The sequence below is a fragment of the Balaenoptera musculus genome, chromosome 16, assembly GCF_009873245.2.
Source record: "Balaenoptera musculus isolate JJ_BM4_2016_0621 chromosome 16, mBalMus1.pri.v3, whole genome shotgun sequence".
Lineage (NCBI taxonomy): Eukaryota > Metazoa > Chordata > Mammalia > Artiodactyla > Balaenopteridae > Balaenoptera > Balaenoptera musculus.
Window position 1 is genome coordinate 18,081,748 of NC_045800.1, and position 12,184 is coordinate 18,093,931.

General features: G+C 42.2%; 1 protein-coding gene across 11 annotated transcripts in view; it reads left to right on the forward strand.

The window, feature by feature from the left end:
- The window catches only part of GPAM (glycerol-3-phosphate acyltransferase, mitochondrial), a 68,627-nt gene that overhangs the window by 17,297 nt on the left and 39,146 nt on the right, over window positions 1-12,184 (forward strand). For 2 of the 11 annotated variants that reach the window (XM_036827747.1, XM_036827740.1), the window contains one exon: window positions 11,027-11,158. In XM_036827747.1, coding sequence (XP_036683642.1) covers window positions 11,030-11,158 — 129 coding nt within the window. In that variant the 5' untranslated portion in view covers window positions 11,027-11,029. The other 9 variants (XM_036827746.1, XM_036827738.1, XM_036827737.1 and 6 more) reach the window with 9 other exon arrangements.

A 12,184-nucleotide genomic window follows, 5' to 3' on the forward strand; every position in this document is an offset into this window, starting at 1 on the left:
TCAAGGAAGCAAGCGTCAAGATGGACCCTCCCTTAATGACCTTATAAGCAGAGCCCCTGTAATAACCTGCAGTGTCCATGTAGCATGGGCAAATAAACTTTGTTGTCTCAAGACTCTGAGACATTTGTTACTGAATCATAATCTAGCCCATCCTGACTGATAGAGAGACATTCTTCCCAGAACAAAGTAACCTTAATGGTTGATATGAGTTCCAAAGATTTTAGGACAAATTCTTCACTAGGATTCAAGCTCAGAGGAATAGGACCTCTCTTTTGTCTCCAGAGTCTATGCAAGAGGAGACTAACAACAATCATAATAATAGCTACTATCTAGTAAATCTCACCATGTGGCAGGCAATATGCTAATTATCTGTATACATTATTCCATTTTACCTTAAAATAACCCAGTAAGTGAACATTAGCAAATCCACTTTTAAAATGAGAGAATTTGGGGGCTCAGAGAGGTTAAATAACTTTCTCAGGGTCACACAGCTGGTAGATGGCAGACCATGATTGGAACCCAGGTTGTTGGGCTTCAAAGTCCTGTCACAACTCTCAGACATTCTGCTGGAAGGACTAAGGGTTAGTCCACTGATGTCCCAACTAGCAGCTCAGTTTTTAAGCCAACCATCTCTTAGTATCACTACCCTCAGCTCCTTCATGGAGTGGGGTTTAACATAAAGATAAGCTTTTCAGACCTGGGATCTGGTGGCCCAGTCCTAACTCCCAGGCTGTCACCTATGCTGGCTGAGTAACGCTATCAGTTCCATGTTTCGGCTCTAGAATCAGGTGGATCTGAATTCAAATCAGGGTTCTTCCCCATACCAAATTCACCTAACCTCTCCCTGTGCCTCAGTTTTCCCATATGGAAAATCAGGGTAATAATAGTTCCTAGCTCATGGGGCTGCTGGGAGGATGGGCACCTTATTTGCCTGTTTGCTCTCAGGTTCAATCCCCATCCTTCTCTGCTCTACTCTATGTCTGGGGAGGGGCTGGGTGGGTGGGTGAGGTAACCCCCTGCAAATTCATTCCTTAGATTCCCCTGCAGTTTGCTTCAGCCAGTAGGAGGGCTGGCAGGCGAGGCCAGAAAGAGGTAAAAGCCAGGGAGGGTATCCCCCTTTTTCTCAGGGGGCATCTCCAGTGGTGGCAGCTCTGTGATTTCGGCTCCCCCTAGGCAGCCCCTCTCTCCTTGGTCCCAGCTGTTGCCTAGTGGCTCTGTTAGCACCTTTTGTCACTCCAGCCCTAGGGAGGGTAGTGATCTTCCATTGTTGCTAATCTCTAGGCTGCCTCACTATCCCCTTTTGTCCTTTCAGTTCTTCTAAGACCTTTCTAAGTAGAATTCTGTATTACAGTCCACTAGCGGCTGTCTGGCACAGGCTATTTTTCACACAGCACCATGCTTGATGCAAAGGATTGCTTGAGATAATGCCTATGAAGTACTAGAACAGTGCCTGGCACATAGTAAGTGCCCAATAAGTGGTAGCTTACAAAATGTACTTACCTCTTGCCTAAGTTCTCTGAGGCCAGTTTGCAGCAGGTAGGCCCCTGCCTACATCATAACTGCTGAATCAATGCCCATTTCTTCTTCTGGGCTGTCCAGGTCCACAGACCTGGGTTTGTTTTGATGCATTCTTTTCTAATCTTTATAAGGTAAAGGGCATGTGGATTCCACCACGACATTTATGACCCATCACCATTTTATTTCTAATTTTTCAAACTTCTTACTACGGCTTAAAAAGCCCTGCTCTATCTGGCCCTTTCTGTCTTCCCAACCCCTCCCTCTGCCACATCCCCTTCACTCCCTCAGCCCGCACTGGCCTTTGTTCACTTCTCTCTGCCAAGCTCTGTCCTCCTTCAGGGCTTTGGCAGGTATAGTTCCCTCTTTTTGGAAAGATCTTTCCTGGTCTCCTTTCATATCCCTCTCACACCCCAGCCTCAAGGTAGCTGCTCCTCCCTTAGAGAGGCCCTTCCCATCACCTTATCTAATGTTGGTCACCTCTGTTACTCCCTGTGACAGATGCTGTTGGATCTTCATTGCAGTTTCCAAAACTTGTCATGATTTTATTTGTTTGCTTGCTTATTACTCTCCCTACTGTCTCCCTCCCAACATTCCGTAGGCCGTTAGACTATTAATTCCATGAGGGCAGCCTCAAGTGTGTATCCTCGGTGCCTGAAAAAGATGCTTGGCACAAAGCGGGCTCTCAGTCAATGCGTTATGAATGAATTGATGTTGAATTAATCTGTCTCCAAACTGCTCGTGTCAAGGGTCCCTAGAAGTCCAATGGTGATCAGTGTTGGGACTCCCCTCCTCTCCGTTTCCCTGGCACATGTGCTGTGAGCCAGAGGCCCTGGCTCTGTTCAGGCTGGCCCTCTTCACCACTGTTCCCTGCCTACACCCTGCACGGTGCGTGGAGCTCTGTTTTCCCAACATGCTCAGACACCGCGACCTTCACCGAGGCTCCCAAGACTCTCTCTTCTCTCCATAGTGCTTCCACCTTCACCCTCCTTCTGAAGATCTGCCACCTCTAGGGCCTACATTGGAGCCATCTCCAATCAGATCCATAAGCAGAGCCCTCCATCCTGAGCCCCTTCTCAGCACCTGGGCCTTCCTGGCCTCTACCCCCTCAGACAACCTCTCCCTGTCACACAAACCAGCTTGATTCCACAGAGAAAGCGAAGGCCCGTTCAGGTTTTGTCTCCTCTGGTGACCAACGACAGTCAATAGTTTCCCATTTTTTTGTCTTTCAGTAACAAAAAGGCTGCTGATGGCAATGACTTAGCCTCTTTCAACAGAACCTCAGGACTTAAACCACAGAGCCTGGCTACACTCCGGGGAGAAGGAAAAATAACTTTCCTTTTTAAGAATGAGCTAACAGTTGTAAACAAAAGAAATTGACTTGGAAGCTAATTTCTTAATTACCCAGCCCTAGCAGTTACTGATTCAGTGCCCTGCTTCCAACTCTAGAGCTGGTGCCCTGCCCTGAGGCCCTGCTTGTGGCTGAAAGCCTGGAACCCTACCTAGTTCCCACTGGCCTTGCTTCCTGGGGTGGGTGGATCAGCTTTGTCATGCAGCCCACGCAGTAGAAGATGCCAAGCCAGCTCTCCCAGAAGCAAGACTGCCTCCTGCTTGGCTTATTTGAAGTTTTTGGCTTAATCTCCTATGAAGCAGTTTTCAGTCAAATTGAAGTACCTGTTCTGTCACACATGTGGTAAAAGTGAGTCAGAGGGGATTCCATTCTCTTCTGGCCTAAGGTACATTCTAAATGGCAAGCTCCAAGGTCACGTCCATTGCCATCCCCCAGTGTGATATACTGGCAGGGACTATTTCTCAATGCTCTTTTTCTCCCATATGTTTGAGTTATTCTAGCAGCCGGAATAACTGTGCTTAAAAATTAAATATGAGTCAGGAATGCAACTTGTCTGTGAGTAACAGAAAAAGGATTTCAGTGGCTTAAAATCCAGAGGTGTGTGATTGGTAATGTGGGGTTTGGACATTAAATTACAGAGCAAATGGGGAAAAAAAGTGAAAAAGAAGCAGTGCCAGCTGTATCTGTTCCCTTTTACTAGGAAAGAAACACTTCTCCAGAAATCCTCAAGTTTGATTTTCTCTTAGGTGTCATTGCCCAGAACTGGGTCATAAGACCATCTTGGGTGCAGGGACAGTTAGAATATTAGAGAACAAGATTATCATAATTAACTCAGATACTTTGATTCACTCTTTTCTCGGGGTTGGGCAAGAGATCACTCTGAATAAAATCAGGCTTCTAATAGCCAGGAACCCGCAAAGAATGAATGGATATTGGACAGACAGGTCTCATTGCCTGCCCCAAATCAACTGAGTTGTAGAAGCCACAGGCTACTGAACTTGATGTTGATTTTTGAATCCTTCGGGACACAATTATCAAACAGTTGTGTAAGTCTCCTAGGCTATCTTATCCTATGCTGCCTGGCAGGCAGTAGGTGTTCTATACATATTTATTAAATAAATGAATGAAGAAAACAAATCTAGAGGAAAGTAGATGATGAGAACAGCATAGATTCAGTAAGAGTAAGTCAGGCCAGACTTTATATCCTTTAAAAGTTTTTGATGGAGTAATTGTTGCATTTGAGATCAGGGCATGTCATAGATATTTTATCATTGGATCTCGGCAAGTCAGTTGACACTGTTCCTCATAATATTCTTGCAGAGAAAAAAAAGCACATGTCACAATTTGACGGATGTAGCTGAAGCAAAACTTAGAAGTTTATAGCACTAATATATTTGTATTAGAAAAGAAGACAGGTCTCAACTCAAATCACTGATCTCAGGGTGGTATTGCAAGGTGTTGAGTCCCAGCCTTTATAAGGGGTGTTTTCATCATCATTCAGTTCAAAATACCTTCTAATTTTCATTCTTATTTATTTATTCTTTAAACGGTGGTGTGTTTTCTTGTCTGTTTGTTTTTGTTTTTTAGAAGCGTGTTAGTTTCCAAATATTTGGGGATTTTCCAGATACCTCTAAGTTAATGATTTCTAATTTCCATTGTGGTCAGAGTAAGTTTTATGTGATTTGAATCCTTATAAATCTATTGAGACTTGTTTTATGGCAAGTTTTACCAAGACACGTTCCGTATTCACTTGAAAAAATGATATTCTATCTATGGGTGTAGTGTTCTATAAATGTCAATTAGGCCAAGTTGGTCGATAGTATTGTACAAGCCTTGTATATCTTCACTGATTTTCTGCCTACTTGCTCAGTTATGGAAAGAGAGGTGCTGAAATTGCTGTTTATAATCATGGATTTTTCTATTTCTCCTTGAAAGTCTGTCAGTTTTTGATTCATATATTTGGAAGCTTTGTACTAGATGCATAAATATTTAGAATTGTTTTTTCCCCTTGATGGATTGACTCCTTTATCATTATGAAATGATCCTCTTTATTTCTGGTAATATTCTTTGTATTGAAATCTACTTTGTATGATATTAATATAACCACCCATATTTCTTCTGATTATCATTAGCATGGTACATTGTTTTTCAATTGTTTAACTTATTTTTCTTTATATTTAAAGTGATTTTTTTTTTCTTTTTATAGATGGCATACAGTTGGTTCTTGCTTTTTTCTCCAGTCTGACAATCTTTGCCTTTTAACTGGGGTGATTACTTATATGCATGAATTTAAATCTACCATCTTGCTATGCGTTTTTTCTTTATCAATCCATTTTTCTTTCCTTTCTCCTCATTTACTGCCTTCTTTTGGATTCGAATGACTTTTTTTTTTTTAACGATTCTGCTTTATTTTCTTCATTGATGTTTTAGCTACAACTCTTTGTTTTACTTTTATGGCAGTTGTTTTAAGAGTTGGAGTATACATCTTTAACTTATCACAGTTTACCTTCAAGTATATTACACCACGTTACGCTTAGTATAAGAATATTACAACAACAGATACTTCCCCCTTTCTGGATGTTGTGCTGTTGTCATACATTTTATTTCTACATATATTATAACCCCTCCAAAATATTGTTTTTATTTTTGCATTAAGCTATTATCTTTTAAAAGAGTTTTAAAAGGGAAAAAAATTATTTACCTACAGATTTATGATTTCTTGAGCTCTTAATTCCTTTATGTAGATTCAAATTTCCATCTGGTTGTATTTTCTTTCTACCTGAAGGAGTTTCTTTTAACATTTTTTGTAGTGTCTGCTAGCGGTGAATTCTTTCAGCTTTTGTGTGTCAGATATGTCTTTATCTTGTCTTGTGTTTGAAATACATGTTAGGGGAAAGAATCCTAAATTGACAGTTTTCTTTTTGAGTACTTTAAAGATGCTGCTTCACTATCTTCTCATTTGCATATTTCTGATGAGAAGTCTCCTGATATTCTTATCTTTGTTCCTCTGCACTGAAATGTGTCTTTTTTCCTCTGTTTTTAAGATTTTTCACTTTATCACTGGTTGTAAGCAATTTAATTGAGATTTTCTTTGGTATAGTTTTCTTCTTGTTTCTACTTAGAGTTTGTTGAGCTTCTTGGATTTGTTGAGTTTATAGTTTTAATCAAATATGGGAAGTTTTCAGCCATTATTTTTTCAAATATGTATTTCTTATATTTCTCCTTTTCTTCAGGGATGCCAATTGCATATATATTAAGCTCACTGATACTCTGTTCGTTTTTATTTTCAGTCTTTACTTTTTTCTCTTTGTGTTTCATTTTGGATAGTTTCTATTGCAATATTTTCTGGTTCTTTAATCTTTTTTTTTTTTCCCAGTAACGTCTAACTTGCTGTTCGTCCTGTACAAGTGATGTGTGCATGTGTGTGTGTTAAAAATCTCAGACAATGGTTTTATAATATCTAGATGTTTGATTTGGGTCTTTTTAAAGTTTTTCACATCTCTACTTAACTCAATCTTTCCTCTACTTTCTTGGACTTACAGAATATAGTTGTAAGTATTTTTTAGTGTCCTTATTTACCAATTCTATCATCTCTGTCATTTCTGGGACTCTTTCAATTAATTAATTTTTCTCCTCATTGTGGTTCATTCTTTCCTGCTTCCTTTTGCATCCCTGATGATTTTTGATTGGAAGAGTAACATTGTGAATTTTACGTTGTTGGGTGCTAGATATTTTTGATATCCTTTAAGTATTCTTGTACTTTGTTTTGGGATATTTTGTTCTTGTCAAGTTTGATCCTTTGGGGGCTGCCTTTTAAGATTTGTTAGGTAGGACTGGAGAAGTTTTACTCTAGGGTTAATTTTACCCCACTACTGAGGCAAGACTTTTTGAGTTGCGAGTTATGGGATTTTCCGGTCTGGGGGCCAGGATCAGGCCTTATTCCTGGTCCCATATGTTCACTGGTTATGTTTTCACTCTGCCTTGTGGGAACAGGCACACCTCTCTGGTACTCTACTCCCAATTCCAGCTGTTTTGGCCTTCCTGGTCTCCCAGTTCTAGCTCCTCAACTCAGAAAGTCTGCCTAGCTCTTCCTGGATTACCCCTGTCTGCACTATAGCCTGGCAACTCTTTCTAGGCAGTAGGCTGAGGCAATCATAGTGCTTAACCTCATTCATTTCCTTTCCCTTATGGACCACTGTCCTGCACTGCTTCCTGTTTTATATATTTTGCTTTATTTTTTTATTGTTGTTGTCGTCTTAGCAAGAGAGTAAATTCAGTCCTTCAGTCCTTGTTGCTCCACCTTGGCTGACTAGATTGTATCTGGATTACTATAAATTATTGTGGTTCTGTTGATAAAAGACTGCCAAGGGTGTCACTTGCTTCCAAAACAGTTCTCATTTAGTAATCTGTGCACTGCAATCCACATCTCCTCCAAGTACTGTAAACTCTTGTGCAATGGGTGTTGCAGAAGAGTTGCGTACAAATGAAGTTTATATAAGAACCTAATTTTCCCCTCTGGCTTACATTTTAATTCCTGTGGTGCTCTACTTCATTTCTCATTTCCTTCTCTTTAACAGTGACTTCAAATCCTGTGACTCTATTTTCTCCCCTCCTTTTCTTTTTTTCTTTCTTTTTTTTTTTTTAATGTCAGGGGTCAGTAATCTGTACACAAATTTCATGATATTTTGGGATGAGAATTCATCTTATTCTAGTCATCATAGGCCTTAAATACTTAGGTGTGTGCTTGGAGCTAAGGTGTGTGAGGGGGGGTTGAATTAAGACAGGGTCCTTGACTTCAAGAAGCTCAAAATCTTTTTTTAAATGAATAACAATTCCTGCTGTTTTGAATTGTTTTGGGATGGATTTATAAACAGAAGTAGCAAGTGCAAGAGAAAGAACTCTTGTTTTACTTCTTGTTCCTTAGCTTCAACAAGTAGATACTGTGTTTACTGTTATGTATTTACTATAACAAAGTATCATAGTTTTACCTAAGAAACAGGCACTGGGACTTCCCTGGCGGTCCAGTGGTTAAGACTTCGCCTTCCAATGCAGGGGGTGTGGGTTGGATCCCTGGTGGGGGAGCTAAGATCCCATGTGCCTTGTGGCCCAAAACCCAAAATGTAAAACAGAAGCGATACTGTAACAAATTTAGTAAAGACTTAAATGACAGTGTGTTTATGGAGGGCTGGAGACATTAGGGAAAGAGCTTGGAGTCCTAGTTCAACACAGAACTTGTCAAATTTAGCTGAGAGAGGTGTGAGCACAGTTAGGAGTATGAGGGCCCAGGGCTTCACAAGGGACAATGGGAGAGGCTGAAGCAGGGGCTCTTGATGGAGAACAGTGGGAAAAGCAGAGGCCTCTCTGTGGAAGCCTTAGATGCCACGCTCAGGCATTTGGACTGTGGGAGCTGTGGATGGTTTCTGATGGATGGACATGGGCAGAGATTGTTTGGAAGAGAGGGTTGGGGTTCATGTGTGCAGAGGAGATGACTGGTGGCAGAGGTGTGAGAGCAGGGATTAGGCCTTAACGATCTTTGTACCGTCTGCTAGTTCGTAGTTAATTTTTGTTGCTTAAGTGCACGTAAAAGGTTATCTTTTCCCTTCTAAACTGCTAATCTCTTGATAACCACTGGCCTTGTCAATGGCACGACAAATACTGTGAAAGAAACTCTTTGTGCCCCTTGTTAATTTGTTTCAAGGACCAAAGGCAGAGAAATTTGGACTCGGGCTCGTCCAAGCCTTATTTATTTTTCTTTTAATTCCTTATATTCTTCCTTTAGGGAAAAGGCACTCAGCCACTGTTTGGAAAACTACACAACAGGGTCATTCCCAATGCCTACCTCCCTCATGCCCAATAAATTCTGCAGAGTCTTACAAATCTCATAAAAAGACGGCCCACGTGCAGGCTCCCAGGAGAGCCGGGCGGAGATACAAACTTCCAGAGGAACAGCGTTCACACAACGCAGACACATGCACCCACACTCACGTGACTCAGCGCCCAGGCAGAATCACCGCGCGTTTAGGCAGCACACGCCGTACCTGGCCACACAGACACACTTGCGGACACACCTCCTACTCTCGGACCTGTCCCTAGTGCACGAGGCCACGAGCTGCCCGGAGCCCCGGCCGCTGGCCCCTGGCCCCTAGCCCCAGCCCCGGCCCTCCCGGAACTGGCTGGCTCTCGGCTGCGCTCGTCACCCCGGGCGCCGGTTGCGTCATCAGGGCGCGACGTTGCAGCAGCGCCGGCGGAGGCTTGAAGTGCGGGCAGCTGCAGAGGTGAAGCCGGCGGAGCCGAGGGTGCGAGCGGCCAGGGCGGGAGCGGGCTGCGGGAGGCTGCTCGCGCCGGGAGCGCCGGGACAGGTGCGTGGTCGCCCTCTCACCGGGCCCGGCGCTACTCCAGCAAGCTGCCGGGCGGTCCGCTCCCCCCAGCCCTCTCCCTCGAGCTCCCGGGTTCCCCCTGAGAGATGGGCCCGGCTTGTGCCGGCGTGGGGGGTCGGGCTTTTTCTCTCCCCGGGAGACCGGGCTGCGGCAGGCTTCCCGTGGGCGCGAGGGAAGTCCCTGTGGGCTCAGTCGCCCGCGCACCCGAAGGGCACGTGGAGTCATTGGCTTTGGCGTTGAGGCAGCAAGCGTGCTCTGGGAGCAGCTGGTGCTGGGGACAGTCCCTTGACAGATGACCACTGATTGAACTGAGCACTCACTGTGCGTCAGATACTGTGCCAGGCCTCTTAGGGGTATTATCCAGTCCTCCCAGCAACCCAGGAGGTAAGATTTATCATATCATGCCCATTTTCCAGATGGGGAAACCAAGGCATGGAAGTTAACCAACTCGTCCAAAGTCACACAGATGGTAAGCAGGGGGGATTCGAACTCGGATCTGTTTGGCTTCAGAGCTGGCCCTCCTGCCTCTGTCGCTTTTAAAACCCACAGTTGGCTCCCCTCAGCCCACAGCCTGGCGCCTCCAGGATTCTCTTTTTTTGGGGGGGGGTGTACTTTTCAACCTTGGACAAAGGTGGGGAGGGAGGGGTGAAGCGTGGACTTCCTATTGGCACAGGACTGTTTCCCCCTCTCGTCCTGCCCTCATCACAGGGGCCAGAAGAGTCTTCATTTTCCCAGGCAGCAGCCGGCTCCGCCGGTTGTAGCTACATTCTGCACCTGAAACTGATAGCTGAGTTTTATTTTATAATACAGCAGAGCTTTCATGCCAGGTGCATTGCTTTACTATTCCCTCCCCTTGCCTATTATGGTAGATTGTTACTCATAAAATTGTTAAGAATGTGTATAGTCATGCTGAGTATAACAGTTACCACTGTAAACCCACATGGGGATTGTAAAGAAATCAGAATCTGCCCTCCAAGGAACACTGTTAACCTGGACATGACCTTTCAAGGTTTTAAAGGACGAATTTAAGGCCAGGTGAGAAATAGTCAAAAGCTAAAATAATTTGAGAATTATGTTAGAAAATTCTTATATTTTAAGTTAATATCTATTTTCTTTAGCAGTTCACTGTTAGTGAACATTTTTTCTTAGGGTAGGGAAAGGCTTATTGAAAAGATATGAAAACTTATAAATCAGATATTTTAGAACAGTGTACTTTTGTCTTAGAGCTTTGTAGATGTATTAAAAGTGCAAACATCATTTCATTTAAGGCAGCACAAGAAAATTAAGAGCTTAATTCAGTTTAAGTGGGAAACTTGAGAGGTGCCCTCATTACCTTTACCCATTTTACATTGCATAGTGTGTATGACTAAAAATTCCCAGCACATAATTTTTCAAAATTATCTACTTGTGTGCATACATGTAACTTATATTTAATTTAATAAATGCGTATCTTCATACTTCCAGGAACTATTCAATTACACAGATGAAATAATTATTTGTCACATACCTGAAATCAGCTGTTATTTACCCTCGTGAATTCATAGCTGTTTTGCTCATGAAGTCTAAAGATACGAATGTTGTTGTTGTTTTTTAAATCAGGATTGCCTGGGTTCATATATACACATCAGAGTCCTTTTTTACGCATTGACTAAACATGGGGAAGTCCTCCATAGTTCATTTGAAATCCTATCATGGGGCAAAATAATATAGAAATCAGAATTTTGAGTTCTAATATTTGCTCTCTGGATCCCTCATTAACTTATATGGTATACATTTTTTATAGCACATGATTTGGGAGTTAATGCTTTGTGACATGGATGAATCTGCACTGACCCTTGGCACAATAGATGTTTCTTATTTGCCAAATTCATCTGAATACAGTATTGGTCGATGTAAGCATGCAAGCGAGGAATGGGTAAGTTTAAGATACAGGTTAAAAGCGTTCAGCCTAAAGATGTTCATTTCAGCGTGTATGAAGGTGGAAACATTGGAAGCAACATAAATTCAAATAGAGGTTAATAGCTACAGAAACTACCTCCAGCTGTTAGAAGATTTGTTTATGAAGTCTATTTAAAAATTCTTATGGTATTATTGGGAAGAGAAAATTGGGTAGGAAATTTAAGTACAGTGATTATGTTAAAAAGCAAAACAGTTTTGCATAGGAAGAAAAACCTATTAGTTGTTTTGGGTGGTGTAATTATAAAGAGATTTTTTTTCTTTTCGTATCTGTTTTCCATAATTATATTTCACAAGTGTGAATTTTGTAATGGAAATAAACTTTATTTCAAAAATTGAAAATAGGGGGCTTCCCTGGTGGCGCAGCGGTTGAGAATCTGCCTGCTAATGCAGGGGACACGGGTTCGAGCCCTGGTCTGGGAAGATCCCACATGCCGCGGAGCAACTAGGCCCGTGAGCCACAATTACTGAGCCTGCGCATCTGGAGCCTGTGCTCCGCAACAAGGGAGGCCGCGATAGTGAGAGGCCCGCGCAACGCGATGAAGAGTGGTCCCCGCTTGCCGCAACTAGAGAAAGCCCTCGCACAGAAATGAAGACACAACACAGCCAAAAATAAATAAATAAATAAATTAATTAAAAAAAAAATTGAAAATAGATTTTAGTATGAATCTCAATCCAAAGGGCATGCTTTTTTTTTTTTGTATTGTTTTCCCTATGTCAATATAACATGGCATGTTTTAAATGTTTCTTGAACACTATCTGCTTTAGATAAAAAATGATGTTGGAGTTTTGGGTGGTTTTTTTGGTTTATTTTTGAGAATGTGATATCAGTGGGATTTGAGCAACTGATGAACTCAAAGTTAAGAGAAAATTATTTAAAGCAGAAGAGCAGAGTTTGACCCTAATTGGATAGTATGGCTATAATTTCAATTCCAGACTTTAAACTCTCTTGTTAGGATAAAGGAATATTATATAAATTTACCTT